General features: G+C 36.8%; 1 protein-coding gene across 1 annotated transcript in view; it reads right to left on the reverse strand.

Annotated features, from left to right (window-relative positions):
* SMC1B (structural maintenance of chromosomes 1B) overlaps positions 1 to 19,611 on the reverse strand; it is a 67,894-nt gene that overhangs the window by 46,262 nt on the left and 2,021 nt on the right. The window contains exons 2-8 of the mRNA XM_028115292.2: positions 12,343 to 12,531; positions 10,006 to 10,118; positions 9,713 to 9,916; positions 7,046 to 7,284; positions 4,864 to 5,122; positions 3,794 to 3,934; positions 292 to 374 (exon numbers count right to left, since the gene is read on the reverse strand). Of these exons, the coding sequence (XP_027971093.1) occupies positions 292 to 374; positions 3,794 to 3,934; positions 4,864 to 5,122; positions 7,046 to 7,284; positions 9,713 to 9,916; positions 10,006 to 10,118; positions 12,343 to 12,531 (1,228 nt within the window). The remainder of the gene's footprint in view (positions 1 to 291; positions 375 to 3,793; positions 3,935 to 4,863; positions 5,123 to 7,045; positions 7,285 to 9,712; positions 9,917 to 10,005; positions 10,119 to 12,342; positions 12,532 to 19,611) is intronic.

Below are 19,611 nucleotides of genomic sequence, written 5' to 3' on the forward strand. Positions count from 1 at the left end.
GTGGTAGGATACTTAGGTCATATCAGCTTTCGTGTCTTAACTTTTACTATAAAATATTAATACCAAAATTTCACCACTTGAAAGTTTATATTTTCAAAACTTACATATTGTATTTATTTATGTGGTTAAGTGTAATTTTTAATTATTTACAATGAAATGAAAAAGAAAAACAAATCAAAAACGGAGGAGCGAAAACATTAGGATACAGTCAGTGGAAGCTTTCATTTCATGAATATCCCACAAACATAACAGACCCTTGAAACATGAGAAAGCCATAAGAACTGTACCCACATGCATGTTTTTGTATACTCCTCCAACTTCTCTATTCGTTTTTTATGATCTTCTATCTGTTCTTTTATTTGTTTTAGATTTTCCTAAAATAGGAAAAAAAGCCATAAAACCAGTATCAGCAACTCCAAACAAAATTATTTTTCACTATATTCCTAGAAATTACTATAGAATTGTAAGGTGTTCTAAATTTGAAGCATATCAAATATAACCTTATGAAAACACTCATAAGGGTGTTTTCTCTCTCTCAAAAAATAAAATAAATAAATGGTCTTTGCTGAAGAAAATGTAAAAGGCCAGGGTCATCATCATACAAAGAAGTGTGTCAAGGCCTAGGTATTCTGCTCAATACATAATAGGGGATAATCAGACTGTCTTGGTACCAGGCATGCTGGATTTGAGATGCCAGTTGTCTGGGAAAAACCAAACACTGCCCAGCACCTAGTGACCTCAGGTTCTGTGGAAAGTTAAGCTCCTCCTGTCCCAGAAGGGAGTCACCAGTCCTGTGGGAAACTGAGTATGGGTACAGATTTCTCCATCTCTCTCCAACCTGACATATTATTCTTCTTCTACTACTGTTTTTGTACTCAAAAGACAACTGCAACTCAACCACCACTTACTGACATCTAAATACAAGGTTCACAATGGACAGTTATAAATCCTGCCTTTAAGAAGCTTCCAGTCTAGTAGAATGGTACCAATTAACTGCTTTTTCTTCAATCTGATACGAGCTCTTAGATATAGATTATAGAATAAGCACAATAGGTGATTAGGTGAGGAAGAAATTACATTCAGGTTTTTGGTGGGGAGAAAAAGCAGGCCAGAGAAGGCTTTGTGGTGTGGTGTGGTGTGGTGTGGTGACTACAGAATTTAACAGGTAAAGATGAGTAGGTTTTTCCAAAACTAGCATGGACAAAGGCAAAAAATGTACAATGAGTATTTGCTGAAATCCGTGTATAATTTTATAATGTGACACTAACTATACAAGTGTTTTAAAAGTAGTTACTGCTCTGGTACTACACCCGTTTTTGTCCCTCCACAAAATGTCCTCTCTTCCACTTGTGATTATCAAATAGTTTACCTTTCCTACTTGTTCCCATTTTCATCTGCCAACTCACAACAAGACTAAAATGAGATGCAGTGCAGTGTAGGGGTTGAGAAGACTTACTCTGGAGACAGAGTGTTTGGAACCAAATCCCAGCTCCTCCACTTACTAGTTCAGTCAAGTTAACTATCTTGTGCCTTGATTTCCTTCATCTGTGAAATTCATTAGGTCGACAAATACTTACTGATTCTCTGTTCTAAATAAGGAAGTATTCTAGACACTTGGGATGTATCAGTGAACAAAACAGACAAATATCCCTGCTTTGTGGAGTTTATATTCTAGAGGGGGGAGGCAGACAAATATAATATGTAAATTAAATCGTGTGCTAGGATAAATGCTATGGGAGAAACAGAGCCGGGGCAAGGGGAGCTGAAGTGCAGCGGGGACTGTAATTTTAAACAGGGCAGTCAGGGTAGGCCTCATTGAGAAGGCATCATCTGAGCAGAGACTTGCAAGAAGTGAGGGAGTTAAAAATGAAGAAATATAGTGAAAGCATGTTTGAAGCAGAGGAATAACCCATGCAAAGGCCCAAAGGCAGAAATATGTCTGATGTGTTCCAGAGGCCAGTACAGCTAGACCGCAGGGAGTAAGAGGGAAAATAGAAAAAGAGAGATTTGAAAGGTTAATTGGGGCGGGAGAGGTGAACAAATCAGGTAGGTCTACGTAGGGCACTCAAGAACCTTGACTTAAACTTTATGTATGATGGTGAGCCACTGGAGGACTTAAAAAGAGCAAGTTTCATAATCTGACTTAGATATTAAAACCATTTCTTTGGTACAGTGCTGAGACTCGTTGTGGAGGAGATAAGAATGGAAACAGGGAAACCCAGCAGGCTACCACAGTGGTCTAAACAAACAAAAAGATGGTGACTTGGAACAGCAGCAGTGGAGAGAAGTGATATGATTTTTGGTATACTTTGAGGGTGGAGCCAGCAGAATTTCCTAAAAGAGGCAAAAATGGACTCCAAGTTTTCTGGTCTGAGCAACCAGTCAGATTGAACTGTCATCACATAAAATGAGGAAGATCATGTGTGGCAAGCATTTGAGTGTGAAGATCAGAAGGTCAGCTTGGGATTTAAGTTTGAGGTATCTGTTCAACATCCAGATGCTGACAAAGCAGCTGGATATATGAGGTTGTGAGCAAGAAATACAAATCTGGGAGTCACCAGCAGATGACATTTAAAGCTATGAGAATATAAATCACCAAGGCAGAGAATGTAGAAAAGAGGAAAAAAACCAGGATGAGAACATAATAATACTAATATCTACTTCATAAAATTATTTGAGGATTAAATAAATTGGGTTCATAGCAGGGCTGTAAACATGGTATATACATGATCTGTACAAATAAACACTATATTATAATATTATTGCTGTTATCTCTGGAAAATGTCAGACCTGTTTCCAGAGACATATTTCATTTTGACATCCCAGTCCTCAGCTTCTTCATCTCTACCCTAAAGCAAATACCGACTCTATAGTATTATGAGACATATAGGAACTAATGAATGCAAAGTGCCTAGCAAAGTAATCAATAAACATTTTCCCTCTAAATTCCAAATATCCACATATAAATCAAATGTATATATAATTCAGAACCGTTTCCCTTTACAATTCTTATCAGAAATGGTCCTGTTTTCAGGATGGCCCACCAACTCCATGAAGTATCACAAGTTGTTATTACTGTTGAATGCCTCAGTAATAATTTTACAGGCCAATTCTCAGTCTTTGGAAAAGGAGGTCAGGAGGCATAGAGGGAAAGACCAACTACTTCACATATCATCACACTCCCTTTCATCTTGTTCAACCTGCCCCTCTCTGTGAGGTAGACACATCTGTCCTCATCATACACATGAAGACATCAAAGCTCAGAGAAGTTAAATACTTTAGTTATTTCCCAAGATTACACAGGTCAGTGACAGAACAAGACAGGTCTGCCTTACTCAGGGTGGGGAACAGGATCATGCTGTCTTGCTGGTCACTTCCTGTGTAGAGCATCAGGCTCCTCTTGGGCTGTGTCCTTAATGTTTCCATAGGACTCTGCATTCACCTCTATTATGATACTTGTTTGTTTTTTCCCTTTATCTACCCTCCCCCTCACCTTACGGGACTGAAGTACATGTAAGAACAAAAGCTGTATGGTCTGCCCTTGCCCGTCACTGCACAGATGTGTGGAAAATGCTTACCAATTACATGAAAGAAGGCACTGTCTACTTCTACCTTAGACCATGATAAAAGAGCACCTGAATGGTACTAAGCAGCAAAACAGGGAATCCAGAATTTTTTTAAATTAATTGCTTATGTCTAGTGTAAATCAATTTATATACTGAAAAGCTGATATGGAAAGAGAATAAAAGTTCACTGAAACAGTTTCCAATCATGTCTGCACAAACCAAGGTACCTGAACTTCTCCATGCCTCCTCTTTTCAAACGCCAGTCTTTCTTTGTCAGCCTTCTGTTCCCACTGCAACTTCTTCAGCGGTTGGGTCATTATAGCCACTTTCTTTCTCACTTGTTCCTTAAGTTCTTTGTAATGATCCAGCTGTAGAAGGAGCATTTAAATATTACTAACTCACATAAGAAGCATGAGAGGAAGTTTTTAAGATACTATTTACTAGCAGATAATCTTATCGAAAGTCTTATATAAATTAGATGATAGTTTGCCATCTTCTGCAGGTAAGATAATGTGAACCCAAAATGAACCTCTTCTTCTTTAAAACTGCTTAGAAAGATGAAGAAGGTATTCAAAACCAACTTTATAACGTCTCTGTATGAAATTCTTAGAAGAGAAAGGAGATTAAAACTAATAGTCTAAAAGCAAGAGGAGTTCAGATAAAATTACAACTTTTATTTATGTAGTCACAGTTATTTTAGTATATATATTGTGATGTAAGATTATCATAAAATTAATGAAAGATAAATGATAAAAAATTCAGTTGAGAGACTTTCAAAAACTCTGAATTACAAATTCTTGGGTATCTACTACTAATTTATTATAATTAAATCTTACATACCAAATTGGATATGAATTCACCACCACATTTAAACCACCTCAAATAATCAACTTCCCTCCTGCCAATTAAGCAGTCATGTTTCTTCAAAGCCATGTATATCTGATTTTTAAGTTTTTATATTCATAAGGAAAAAATTATCACCTTAAAAACATAAGAACATAATTTAATTACCTAATTTTTTTACAAAATGATACCAGGTAATCTTGTTGAAGTATTTGCTATGACTTTAATTAACTCACAAATGTTATAATGCCATCTAATCTTATAAAGTAAAAATAGCCTAGTCTATAAAGATTAAGTTTAGACTCCGAATATAGACTGAAATTTTCAACCCCCATAATTTAGACAAGGATTGTCTGAGGATAATCTCTCAATGTATCAGAGAACATTCTTTAAATTGTTTCTAAGAAGCTGAAATTATAGAAATGAAAATTTTCTCATTTGTTGACTTGTTCACCTGACTGGCTTCTAGTTCAATGTCTCGCCCCTTGTATAAGATTTCTTCCTCAACCTGCTTTTCAAAACTTCTCCATGCACCATCTAAATCAACCAGCTCTGTCTCCAGGGCTTTTATGTCATCTTCCTGTTTAGAACACTGTTTCTCACTGTCCTTTATTGATTTCTTAGCCACGTCTAATTTCTTGAGGTGGTGAGAAGTGTTTTCTTTGGCTTTAATGTATTGAGGCCTTTTCTGATTTAAAAGCGCTTCAAGAGATCTAAAAAGAAAATAAAGTTTGCTTTAAAGTAAATTAAAACTATACTATATAAAGGAAGGAAGTTCTTTTGATCAAATCATACATTTAAAAATAAATTCTAAAAATTAACTTTCAGAGACTGTAAGCAGATCAGTGGTTTCCAGAGGAGAGGCTGGTGGTGGGGGTGGGGAGGTGGGGGGACTGAATAGGTGGAGCACAGGGGAATTTTCTGAGTGGTAAGCTACTCTGTATGATACTATAATGGTGGACATATGACATCATGCATTTGTCAAAACCTATAGAACTTTATAGCACCAAGAGTGAAGCTTAATGTAATGTGTGTAAATTAGAAAAGCTCACTTAGGAGGTCAAGGGATCCTATATAGAATATAACCAAAACATCCACTACATCACCAATGTATGAAACCACCTTACTGAAGGGGGTGGGGAGAAAAGTGCTAACCTAAATAACTTTGAAAATGAATCACGTCTATAAAACTAAAACAAAAGGAATTGTACATAAGCATTATTCTCTAGTTGCTGAAGTTGCTTCCCATGAGGATATGGGTTAACAATTCTGGTACTGCTATGTATGATTACTGGAATTCAAAATGAACAGCAAAGGGTAAGATTTCATCTTTTTTGACAGCTGAATAATATTCCATTGTGTATATATACATCTTCTTTATCCATTCATCTGTTGATCACCATCTGGGCTTCTTTCCATAGTTTGGCTATTATGGACATTGCTGCTATAAACATTGGGGTGCAGGTGCCCCTTCGGATCACTACATTTGTATCCTTTGGGTAAATACCTAGTAGTGCAAACGCTGGGTCGTAGGGTAGCTCTCTTTTTAACTAGATGAAACTGGATGGTATTACGCTAAACGAAGTAAGTCGGTCAGACAAAGACAATTATCATATGGTTTGACTCATATGTGGAATTTAAGAACCAAAACAGAATATCATAGGGGAAGGGAGGGAAAAATAAAATAAGACAAAACCAGAGAGGGAGAAAAACCGTAAGAGACTCAATCATAGGAAACAAACTGAGGGTTGCTCTAGGGGAGGTGGGTGGGGGGGAGGAGTAACTGGGTGATGGGCATTAAGGAGGGCATGTGATATAATGAACACTGACTGTTATATGTAATTGGTGAATAACTGAACTTTACATCTGAAACTAATGATACACTATATGTTAATTAATTGAATTTAAATAAAATAAAATTTAAAAATAAAATAAAAAATAAAATGAACAGCAGACTTCCAAAATGGAAGCCAGGTTTCTCGCTGGTGGAATGGAGGTTATAAATAGGCAAGAGAAGGTGAACATCAACAGTGGTATCAGTTTCATATTATCATGTATTATACAGACAGTATATCATATAACAGATTATCTGTTGACATTCCTGATGTGATGAGAATGACATTTTACCCCATGGCCTTCCTCCTCAAAATCCATAAACATTACCTTCTTATGAGAAAACTATCAGACAAATCCAAATTGAGAGATATTCTACCAAAAAACCTGACCAATACATGTCAAAATTATCAAGGTCACCAAAAACAAGGAAAGGCTGGGAAACTGTCATAGCCAAGAGGAGCTTAAGGAGACACGATGGCTAAATGTAATGTGGTATGCTTGATCAGAAACGGGACACTGGGGGAAAATTAGGAAACATGAGTAAAGTATGGACTTTAGTTAATAGTAGTTCATGGTTGATGAATTCTGACAAATGTATCATATTATTGTGAAAAGGAGGAGAAATTGAGTGTAGGGAATAGGGGAACTTGCTATCTTTGTAATTTTTCCATGTATCTAAAAGTATTTCAAAGTAAAAAGTTTTTTTAAAAAAATCAACTTTCAAAGTGTCACTTATATTTTTATTTTTTCTACCAATATACATAAAATCCAGCTGTTAATAACTATTTTTAAAAACTCACTTTAATTCTTTTTCTGTTTGTTGTAGTTGTCTGGTTAGCATTCCGTGTTCCTTCTTCTTGGTTTTCACTATGTTTTCGTGATGAGAAAGAGACTCTTTTGTGACACTCAAGTCCCTACTCACACGCTCTAACTCAGTGTTCAGGAAATGAATTTTCTTCTCATTATGATATAGTCGGAAAAGCTGTAATTGTATCTTGTTCATTTTCAGTTCTTCAAGGAGACTCTGGTAACATTCTGCCTATAAAACAGTACAATTCAAAGACAGTTAAGAGGGAGTATACTTAAGGTGACTTTTCATAAACTCAACAATAGTACCAACAAATGATCTCTAAGGAATTAAATTATTTATTATCTATTATTTCTTATTCACAAGTTATTAAATTTATGAAATAAATTACTTATGTAATTAAGAAATAGTATTCTTGCCAAAAGTAGCATTATTTGGAGGTTTCTGGATACAGTTTTATAATAAACCAGTAAGCCAGTATATGATTTTATTTTCATATACTCAGTGGTAAGAACAATGAAGTGGCATCTGCTAACCTGGTCTTTGTCTCATTTCTGTCTTGACCTCAGAGTATGGCAAGTCCATTAATATTTCTGACATCAGCTTCTTAATATGTAAACTGAAGGAAGTTATATGACTTGTAAGGTCCCTAGCAACTTCATTTTTATTTTTTTAAAGATATTTATTTGAGAGAGAGAGAGAGAGCACATGCACATGTGCACCCACATGCGTGCAAGCAGGGGAAGGGGCAGAGGGAGAGGGAGAGAAGCAGATTCCCTGCTGAATGCAAGTCTGCAGAGGGGCTCAATCTCTTGACCCTGAGATCATGATAAACTCAAGGATTCCAGGTAAAATTCCTGCTATAAGATGTAGTTTTTCTGTTAACAGGAATACAAAATTCTAAAATATATGTAAAATGGAAGAATTTCCTTAGCATTTGTACTATTAATAAAGGAATAAAGGGCTGCTTTGAAGGGAAAGCTCCTAATCAATGATGTATTCCAAGTAATAGGTAAACAGCCATTTGCCATGACACTGTAAAAAAGGAAATTCAATGATTCTAACTGTCCTCATAAAGTTTAAAGTTCTGCAACTCTACATTTCTATACACTGTTTCAGTATATTATGAATATCATAGTCTTTCACTGACATCGCCCCTCTCCACTAACAAAACCAAGGACATACGCACACATGTAAAAATATGAAGAAACAGAAACATCACAATGAGAAACACATCCACCTTTCATTTAATTCTTCAAATATTAATGATTGCCTACTATGTGCCTGACCCTTGTTGATGGGAATGTAGTAGAGAAGAAGATGGAAACGCTCCCTGCTCACATCGGCACTTAAGCTAGTTGTTCTAATGGTGGGGGAGGGGGAAATCAGAGAGTAAACAAACAAACATGATAAACAAGACAATTTCATACAGCAATATATGTTACAAAAGAAACAGGGTAATGCAATAGTACCAGGGAGGGGGTACCAACTTAGATTGGGGTGTGGATAACAAATGCCTGCCTGAGACAATATCTTTTTAATGACAACTTGAATGAGAGAGTATTGGCCATGCAAATGTCAGGCACACAGCTATCTAGGCAGGGGAAAGAGCAAAAGCTCTGAGCTAGAAGTGAGCACATTATGTTCAATAAACAGTAAAGGTCAGTGGGTGGGAGAGTAGAGGAAACTAAAACTTGAGTGGTGGGTAAGGGGCCATGTAAGTAGGCTGGGGAGGCAGACTAGACAGAAGCACTGCACTGATAGAGGTTTTATGCAAGAGAAAGACAGATTCTGATGTGCATTTGACAAACATCACTCTAAGTACAAACAATTATCAACCATAAATAAGGCACTATACTAGGCATTGTGAAGGGCACCAAGAAATACCACAGAACAGTATTTGTGAAGTGCGTCTATGGCCTCTTAGAGGTTCCCAGTACCCTTTTAGGGAGCTCCTGAGGTCAAAACTCTTTTCATAATAACAGTAAGACCTCATTTGCTTTTTTCATTGTGTTGATACCTGCACCAATGGCGGGTAAAGCTGCTAGGCTTTAACATAAATAAGGTTTGATACAGAAGTAGATAGGAGATTCTTCTGTTAAGCCATATATTAAGGATATTATAAATATGTAAAACAATGTCACCTTTCTAATTAATTTTAGAAAATGCAGTTATTTTTCATAAAAATGTCATTTATGTCAATGTATAATGTTTACTGTCATAATTTAATGTTGACTGTTAAAATACATTCTTAAAATTTCTCAGTTTTAATTTCAAATATAATAAATATTGGTAGATATGACCCACATTAACACAAACTCTTCAGGGACCTTATAAATTTTTAAGAATGTAAGGGGACAAGATCCAAAAGTTGAAAGCCTCTGTCATATAAGATATAAACCCCTCAAGCTTATTTTTAGTTGGTAAAATCAGACATTTTTGTGGTTGAGGTTGTACTGCCTATTAAGGAAAAAACAAAACAAAACAAAACAAACCAGTAGAAACTACATCAAAAAGTTTATTTTAAATGAATAGTGGGCTTTCTTTGTCTTACCTTATTTTTAAAACTTGTTAGTAACCCCAAGCCAATACCTAGCAATGCTAACAGACAGAAAGTCTTTTTATCCAACACTTACTGGTTCCACCATCACAACCTTACCTCTTCTTTCTCTAATTTTGCGTGTTTGCGTTCTGCGGCTACATTTTTTTTCTTATTAAAATTAAACTGTGCATCCTCTTCAGCTTTCTGTAACTTTCTTTTCTTTTCCTCATATTCTCCTATAAGCTCTCCTGAAGTGCTGATTTCCTCAAAAAACTGGGTTCTTTCTTTGGGTTTTTTCATTGAAATCGACTCTATAGTTCCCTTTTAAAAACAGTAAAGCACATCAATATATAAAATATATGGATGTATTTTCAAAATCATGAACAAAATAAACTAGTACAGCTCCTTACCTGAAACACTAGACAGTTCCGTGCTTTAATTATTATGCCTATTTTTTCCAGCTCAGCTATATACACAGAACGACTCACTGGATTATCATCAAAATGAAATTCTGAGCATCCCCCTTAAATAAAAGAATAAAAATGATTACTGGAAGTATAAATACCAGACCTGTAACAACAACCTTTCAAAGTTTAGTAAAATTATTTTTCTTATTGAAATGGTTAGTTATGCAATAACATAGATGTTATTAATAAATGCATATAATTAGTCAACAAATATGCCAAGGAGTATTCTACGGCAGTGAACAAAATGGACGAAAGTCTGGATCTCAAGTTTATACCCCATGATCCAGACAGACAAAAATGAGATATGTAACTACAATAAATATCACATGAGAAATGTTAAATGCTAAGGAGAAAAAAGAGAACTGGGAAGGGGATTTGGAAGTCTCTGTGTATGGGGAACAGGCATTACAATTTTAAATAGGATGATGTTATGGTCTGAATGTTTGTGTCCCTTCTAAATTCATATGTAGAAATCTGAACCCCCAAAAGTGATGGTATTAGGAGGTGGGGCCTTTGGGAGGTGATTAAGTTGTGACTGTGGTGCCCTCAGGGATGGGATTAATGGGTTTACAAAAGAGACCCCACAGAGCTCCCTAGTTCCTTCCACCAATGTGAGAACATAAAGAGATGTCTGCAACCCAGAAGACAGCCTCTCATCAGACCATACTGGCAACCTGATCTTGGACTTCCCCGCCTCCAGGACAGTGAGAAATAAATTTTTATTGTTTATAAGCTATTTGTTATAGCAGCACAAAGACAGATGGGCAGGGAACAAGAACAAAACTGAGGCACCACACTTCTATTTCAACATATGTTACAAAGCCACAGTACTCAAAACAGTATGGCACTGGCATAAAAACATAGAGACCAGTGGAACAGAACAGAGAGTCCAGAAATACTGCATGATCTCACATATATGCGGAATCTAAAATAGTTAAACTCAGAGAAGTAGAGAAAAGAATGGTGGATGCCAGAGACCAGGGGGAGAAAAAAATGGGGAGATGTTGGTCAAGGGTTACTAAGTTTCTGTTATGCAAGATGGTATGTTCTGGAGATCTAATGTATAGCAATGTGACTACTGTTAACAATACTGTATTATATGCTTCAAATTTGCGATGAGGGTAGATCTTAGCTATTCTCACCACAAACATACACACACATGCACATGCAAAGAAAACAGTAACCATGTTAAGGCGATACACATTTAATTAGCTTGATTGTGGTGGTTACTTCACAATGTATATTAAAACATAGATGTCTACCTTAAATACATGCAATTTTTTAATTAGCATTTCTTTCTTTCTTTCCTTTTTTTAAAGTAAGTTCTAGGCCCAAGGTGGGGCTCAAACCCATGACCCCAAGATCAAGACTCACATGCTCTTCTGACTAGGCCAGTCAGGAGCCCCTAGATACATGCAATTTTTACCTGTCAATTATACCTCAATAAAGATGGGAAAACATAAATTATGATGATTTATTAAATAGAGTGTGCTAGGGAATCTTTACTGTAACAGAGCCTTTTAAATAAAAACCCAAAGGAAGTGAGAAAACTCACCAATAAAGGCATCTATGTGGTAATATGGTGAAATACTTAAGTTAGACACTAAGGTATAAGTATTTCCAGAATTACCAGTGACTGAATCTGGGGAAAGTTAATAAGACAGTATTTATACATTAGAACATTAAGACCATGTTCTAGTGCACCAGAATGAAATACCAAAAACAAAAAAACAAAACCAAGACATACCTATTTTATGGAGGCTCTATAAACTCTGAGCATAGAGAAAAGATACACGTAAACAACTCTCAATCTTGCTTATTCAGGAAACGGGTTTATTCATGAAATCCCTGTTTCCTGAATAATTACAAAATACAAATTCAAATATTTCACTCAAGTTGCTATTTGGTGGTAGAAAAACTTTCAATACAAACCAAAAATATACATATAATCAGTTCATCACTAAGAAAACTAGATACACATACCAAGAGAACCTCCTTCATTTTAACCTAATAACCAGGTAGAAAAAAATGCTATTTGACAGCAGGGAAATATGAACAAATCCATCTGCTTAAAGAAGACTCTTAGTGGAGAATCAAACAGGTTCTATTACTTGCTTCTGAGATTTGCCATCTAAGAGGGGGGAAAAAACCCAAATCTCTAGTTTGCTATGCCAGTGGACTAACAAATCACACCCTTCAAAAAAAGAAGAAAAACAGATGATCTGATTTAACTTTTGAAAAATCAAATGACTCATAAGCAATTATCTACCAAAAAAATACCTCGGATAATCCTTGTAAATGTTTTCTCTTCTCCACTTTCCTCCACATACACAATTTTCACACTTGCAAAAGAAGAGACAGGTCTTCCGATATGTGCTCCATGAATGAGTTCTTGAATATTTTTCACTCTTAAATTAGCTGTTTTCTCTCCCATTACAAAACTAAGTGCATCCATTACATTAGATTTTCCTGGGAAAGAAAAGAGAGAGGAAAAAGTTATTCCTTCTTAATAATAAAAAACCTTGCCCAGAGTCAAATAAACCAGGCCACCAATGGAAGTGAAATATAGCCAATACATGTTTCAATAGTACTGCCTCGTCTATATTTAAGATGCATGTGACTGAACAATTTTATGTAGATCACTGGTTTCTTCTATGCAGCTAGGGTAGAGTATTGAGTGGCCTAAATTTAAGGATCTAAATAAGGGGATAAACCCCAACTCTCTTCCATTATTAAATATTATACTATGGTAAATCATCTCTGAATTTCAGTTATTCTCATTTTATGAATATTAACTATCACATACTTTTAAAAATGGCTAACTACATCCAAGATATTCTCACAGACAATAAGGTTGCTAGAATATTTATGATTGGTAGGAGTTGGTGGTACAGAAAAGTTAAACAGCAGGCCTGAGCCTTTTTTTTTTTAAGATTTTTATTTATTTATTTGAGAGAGAGAACATGCAGGAGTGGGGGAGGGGCAAGAGGGGCGGGAAAGGCAGAGGGAGTGCCTGTATCCTTTTGAATTAGTGTTTTTGTTTTCTTTGGGTGAATACCCAGTAGTGTCATTACTGGATCACAGGCTAGTTCTATTTTTAACTTTTTGAGGAACCGCCATACCGTTGTCCACAGTGGCTGCACCAGTTTGCATTCCCACCAGCAGTGCACGAGGGTTCCTTTTTCTCCACATCCTCACCAACACTTGTTATTTCTTGTGTTGTGGCAGGTGTGGGGTGATAGCTCATTATAGTTTTGATTTGCATTTCCCTGATGATGAGTGATGTGCAGCATCTTTTCATGTGTCTGTTGGCCATCTGTGTGTCTTCTTTGGAGAAATGTCTGTTCATGTTGTCTGCCCATTTTTTAATTGGATTATTTGCTTTTTGGGTGTTGAGTTGTATAACTTCCTTATATATTTTGGATACTAACCCTTTATCTAAATCCATTCATCTTTTGAGCCAGCAATTCCACTTCCAGAAATCTACGTCCCTGAAATATGTGTACAACTATACAATGGAAAATACAGTTATGCAATTCATTATAGGTTTTTCTAACAGATCAGAAACAACTCAAGTGTCTAGAAACCAAAGGAATACTTGTAATAACTGTATAGCAGCCAATGGAGAATTACACAGCAGAAAGATGACAGAAGGGATGTAGTAAGAGAAAAAAAGAGTTTATAACAGCATATATTGTAAAAAGCTAAATATAAACTTTGGCATAAAGAACTGAGGGGCTAGAAATAACAATACATATATATTTGCTTGCATTTGCAAAAAGGGATACTGAAAGATAATTAAGCAATGGTCATTTAGGGGCGCCCGGGTGGCTCAGTGATTAAGTGTCTGCCTTCAGCTCAGGTCATGATTCCAGGGTCCTGGGATCGAGCCCCGCATTGGGCTCTCCGCTCAGCGGGAAGCCTGCTTCTCCCTCTCCTGCTCCCCCTGCTTGTGTTCCCTCTCTTGCCGTGTCTCTCTCTGTCAAATAAATAAAATCTTAAAAAAAAACCATTTGGATAGCAAATGCAGTAATTTCTTCGACACTGGCTGTAACAATATTTTTCTAGATAGGTTCCCTGAAGCAAGGGAAATAAAAGCAAAAATAAACCATTGGGACACATCAAAATAAAAAGCTTCTGCATGGCAAAGAAAATAATCAACAAAACTAAAAGACAACCTACTGAATAGAAGATATTTGCAAATGACATACGCAATAAAGGATTAGTATCTAAAATAAAGAAGTTATACAACTCAACACCCAAAAAGCAAATAATCCAATTAAAAAATGGGCAGACAACATGAAGATATTTCTCCAAAGAAGACACAGATGGCCAACAGACACATGAAAAGATGCTGCACATCACTCATCATCAGGGAAATGCAAATCAAAACTATAATGAGCTATCACCTCACACCTGCCACAACACAAGAAATAACAAGTGTTGGTGAGGATGTGGAGAAAAAGGAACCCTCGTGCACTGCTGGTGGGAATGCAAACTGGTGCAGCCACTGTGGACAACAGTATGGCGGTTCCTCAAAAAGTTAAAAATAGAACTAGCCTGTGATCCAGTAATGACACTACTGCGTATTCACCCAAAGAAAACAAAAACACTAATTCAAAAGGATACAGGTACCCCGAAGTTTATAGCAGCATTATTTACAATAGCAAAGATATGGAAGCAGCCTAAGTGTCCATCAACTGACGAATGGATAAAGAAGATGGGGTATGTATTTACAGTGCAGTATTAGTCATTAAAAAAAGAATGAAATCTTGCCATTTGCAACATCATGGATGGAGCTAGAGAATATAATGCTAAGCGAAGTCATTCAGTCAGAGAAAGACAAATACCATGATTTCACTCATGTGGAATTTAAGAAATAAAACAAAAGGGAAAAAGAGGCAAACCAAGAAACAGATCAAAAAAAGAAAAAGAAACAGAAACAGATACTTAAGTATAGAGAACAAACTGATGGTCACCAGATGGAAGATGGTCGGGGGAAGGGTGAAATAGGCGATGGGGATTAAAGAGTACACTTATCATGCTGAGCACTGAGTAATGTATAGAATTGTTGAATCACTATACTGTAGGCCTGAAACTAATATAACACTGTATGTTAACTATATTGGAATTAAAATTAAAAACTTAATAAAATTTAAAAAAACATTTGGGTAAGTGGTGGATAAGGAACATTTGCCTAATGTCAAAGTAACACTAGTAATACTAGAACACTAGACTAGTTAGAAGGGAAAAACTAATTGTACAGCGGAGTTATCACTGTCACCACCCTAATCCAGGGGTCAATCTTAGCACCACTAGTGGTAAAACAAATAGATATTATGTGATGTAATACAATGTGAGGTATACAACATCACCTATGAGGGGAGTCTAATCAAAAATGTTTAATTTGAACCCATCAACCTTTTAGGTATTGAGTTTTTTCAAATGCCTTTCCTCATCTATCAAGAAATAAAATGGGGGCGCCTGGGTGGCTCAGTTGGTTGGATGACAGCCTTCGGCTCAGGTCAGGATCCTGGAGTCCCGGGATCGAGTCCTGCATCGGGCTCCCGGCTCAGCGGGGAGTCTGCGTCTCCCTGTGACCCTCCCCCCTCTCATGTGCTCTCTCTCTCTCTCTCAAATAAAAAAATAAATAAAATCTTAAAAAAAAGAAATAGAATTGATTTTTCTTGTGGGAACAGATGAAGATTACTGAGATAACAGTGTGGCACGTGGATTAAAGTAGGGTAAGACCAAAGGTTGGGAACTCAACTAAAAGATTACTCCATTAATCCAAGGAAGAAATGATGAGAGCCTGAAAACAGTGATAGTCGTGCGAACAGAGGGAAGAGGACAAGATTATTAAGGTGGTAGAACTGGCTCAGACTGGTAATGTTCTGGGTGTGACAGGGAGAATTTATAAGGATGAAGGAGAATTCATTTAGTTGGCAGCCATATGGAACTTGGAACTCTGGGAGAAAAGCAATCTAAAGTCCAAGGAACAGCAAATGCTAAGACCCTGAAACAGAAATAAGATTGGTCTATGTAAGGAAAGCAAAAAAAAAAAAAAAAAAAGCATTTCTGACTAGAGCATAGTAAATATGGGGGAAGAGAATATTAGAGAAGAGAAATACACAGGGGCCAGATTATAAAGGGTTTTGTGGATCATAGTAAGAAATACTGGATTTTATTCCAAGTGTAGGGGAAAGCCACTGGAGAGTTTTAAGCTGGGCAGTGCTCAGATTTATAGATTTACTTTTTTAGTTTGTTCTTTTAACTGCTCAATCTGACACTGTGAGAATGAATTGCAAAGAGACAAGAAAGAAAGCCGAGGGACATGTTAGGAAGTTATAGCAATAGTCCAAATGAGAGCTCTAGCAGCTTTGACCGGGTGATAGCAGCGAAAAGTGGCAAGAAACAACTGGATTCAGGATGTATTTCAGAGGTAGAGTTATTAGGATTTACAGAAGATTAGATGAGTGATGTGGGGTATAGAAGGAGGAATAAAGAATTACTCTGGGTATCTGGTCTGAATGAATGTGCAAATGGTGCCCCTTACTGAGCAGGTAAGACCTTGGAAGAAACAAGTTTGGGCGAAGTAGGGGAGAGGAAATTTACTATTCTTTCTGATTATAGTATTTTTTTTTAAGATTTTATTTTTAAGTAATCTCTATGCCCAATGTGGGGCTTGAACTCAACGGAGCCAGCCAGGCACCCCTGATTATTTCATATGTCTCCTATAAATAGCAAAAAAAAAAAAAAACAATTGCTGAATATTATAGCCCTAGATATATAATTTGAAAGTCAGCAGCATAAGGATGGCATTTGAAGCTATGGGACTGAATAAGATCACCTGGGAAAAGAACAGAGGGTAGACACAGACAGAGGATATATTTCCAGGGGGTGGGAGGATTCCAGTGCTTAAGAGACCCAGGGGAGAAGCAGCCAATCACTGAAGGCTTGCCAGTGAAACAGGGGAAAACCTAGTTGGATACAGAGTCAGAAGAGCAAAGAGGCTCAAGGGAGAGAAGAAATGTGACCTGCCATGCAACCTAGATAGCAAGACCTTCCCTTGACCAACTTCTTTAAAAACAACCCCAGCATTTCTGATTCCCCTCCTGTTTCTATTTTTCTTCTTAATACTTAACATTTTAATATTCTATATACTTCTCATATTTTGCTGTCTCTGTGCACTTGAACATAAGTTCTATATGGGAAGGGATTTTTATCTGTTTACTGATGAGAACAGTGCATGGCACATACTAGGCATTTCATTATTTTTAAACGAATGAAATAGCACTGATAAGTCAAACAGGATGAGGAAGGAAATTGGCCACGGACTCTTACAAGATGTAGGTCAAAGGTGACCTAGATAAGTGTCATTTCATTGGAGCTTGGGACTGAAAACTGAGTCAAGAGCACTGAGGATGGTTCAGAGTTTTACTGTACTGATAAAATGGGGCAACAGCCTACGGAGACAGGGAAGTTCAAGGGCTTTTCCCCAAGCATTTCATTATAAAATTTTTAAACACACAAGAAAGTTGAAAGAATTTCATAGTAAACACCCATATATTTACCACTAAATTCTACAGTTAACATTGTACTATACTTTCTTTTCATATAACTATCCACCCTATGTCATAAGAGTGTTAATAAGGCATGTATTATTGCTAATGAAAATTATCCAGTAAGGGAGGAAGATACAATCCAAACGAGAATGATAATCACAGAAGCAAAGAACTGAGGAGGGAGCAGGATGTAAATCACAAGTGGAGAGGATAGCCTTAGACTCAGGCACACTTATGGAACTTCCCTGCTAAACAGTCCCGGCTTCAAAGTCTATTTTTTCCATAAAGTTAAATATATCACCCTGGCAAGTACTTACCCAATAGGATTCCAACATTATACACGGCTGCTCCCCTACACATGCACTACATTCTTGACAATTTGGGCTATTAACTGTCCCACAAACAGACTCACAAATCGCTAGAAAAATATTCTTTACTCTTTGGGCCAGCTCAAATGGTAAGTCCTCTAGAAAACCTTTCCTTATCTTTACCTCTTCCTGTCCATACCTCCCTAAATCAGATCTAGAATTTTTCCTTGCTTAAAGTTCCATAAACAGTGTTATCGGGACTTCGATTTCAATAAGTGTGTCATTTTCTTATACTCCCAATGCCTCGGGAGCAGAACCTGTCTTATTCTACGTATCTTCTTCTGCCTCTAATACTGTATATACACAAAAACTATTTGCTAAATTTGAGTGGAAAACATCAAGGTTAAGATTAAAGATGAAATTTTCCCACTACCTACAAAAAAACCAACATTAGATTTACTAAAAACAAATGAGAACATGTCAAATTTTGACAGGTGGTAGCAATAAGAAATTATCACAAAAAGAATGACAACTAGCTAAATTGAAGTTTAAGAGAAAGTGAGTATAACAGAAAATTATCAATTGGTTTAATAAAATCTACCTAAATGGGTAATTCTGTAAGATTTTTAAAAAGATGATTTATGAACAAGCGTTCAAATGAATATAAATGAGTATCACCCATTAAATTAGTCATGGATCAGTATTATACTGAGTTTTGGCCATTGTATAGGAGAATGTGAATAGCCCATGCAAAATTCAGCAGTAAGTAAACCAGAAATTGTTGTTGTGGAGAGACGATATTAAAGGTAATGCTGAAATAATCCATGAACTGGCTTTGTACGATTCTAAGTCAAGTCTCTGGGTTACCAGTGATTCTCAGGAGGGGAATGGAACTTCCAGGGCATGTGGGACAAGAGGAAGTTGTAAAGGCATTTTCACAATAACCTTAAGATATATTGTTAATCACGAGGGGTGCCTGGGTGGCTCAGTCTGTTAAGCATCTGCCTTCGGCTCAGGTCATGATCCCAGGGTCCTGGGATCGAGCCCCGCATCGGGGCTCCCTGCTCTGCGGGGAGCCTGCTTCTCCCTCTCCCACTCCCCCTGCTTGTGTTCCCTCTCTCGCTGTCTCTCTCTCTGTCAAATAAATAAATAAAATCTTTTAAAAAAAAGATATATTGTTAATGACGATACGTATTGTTAAATTAAGAAAAGAAATAAGATTATTTTGAAACTTACGTTTGGCACTAGTTTAAAAAAAGTTCAAAACACCACTTTATCCGGATCTTGAACGGCAGTGAGCAGATAATTTAGGCTGACTGCAGTATAAGACTTTACCCAAAAACTCATTCAAAATATTACACTGTTGGAAGTACAAAATATAATTGAGCAACTCTTCACACAATCACCAGTTAAAAAGTGAAAATCAACCAATGGTGGGACTACCAACCTGATAAACGAGTGGATATACTCATTGTATTCTTACCCTTACTTTTTCCAATGTCTTTTTGATAACAGAATCAATCTGGCCTGAGAGAGCCACAAAGAAGATTTGAGTTAGGAAAAATCTCAAAGTAACTATCGTTTTAGGCCTTCCGCCTGCTGGGGTCATTACATCTATGGATCTTACCACAGTGCGGTAGGGAGCCTGGCCAGGCCTGAACTCAAGTCCAGGCTCT

Source organism: Eumetopias jubatus, unplaced genomic scaffold, assembly GCF_037043125.1.
Source record: "Eumetopias jubatus isolate StellerSeaLion01/CBP00866 unplaced genomic scaffold, mEumJub1_p1.0 scaffold_8, whole genome shotgun sequence".
Lineage (NCBI taxonomy): Eukaryota > Metazoa > Chordata > Mammalia > Carnivora > Otariidae > Eumetopias > Eumetopias jubatus.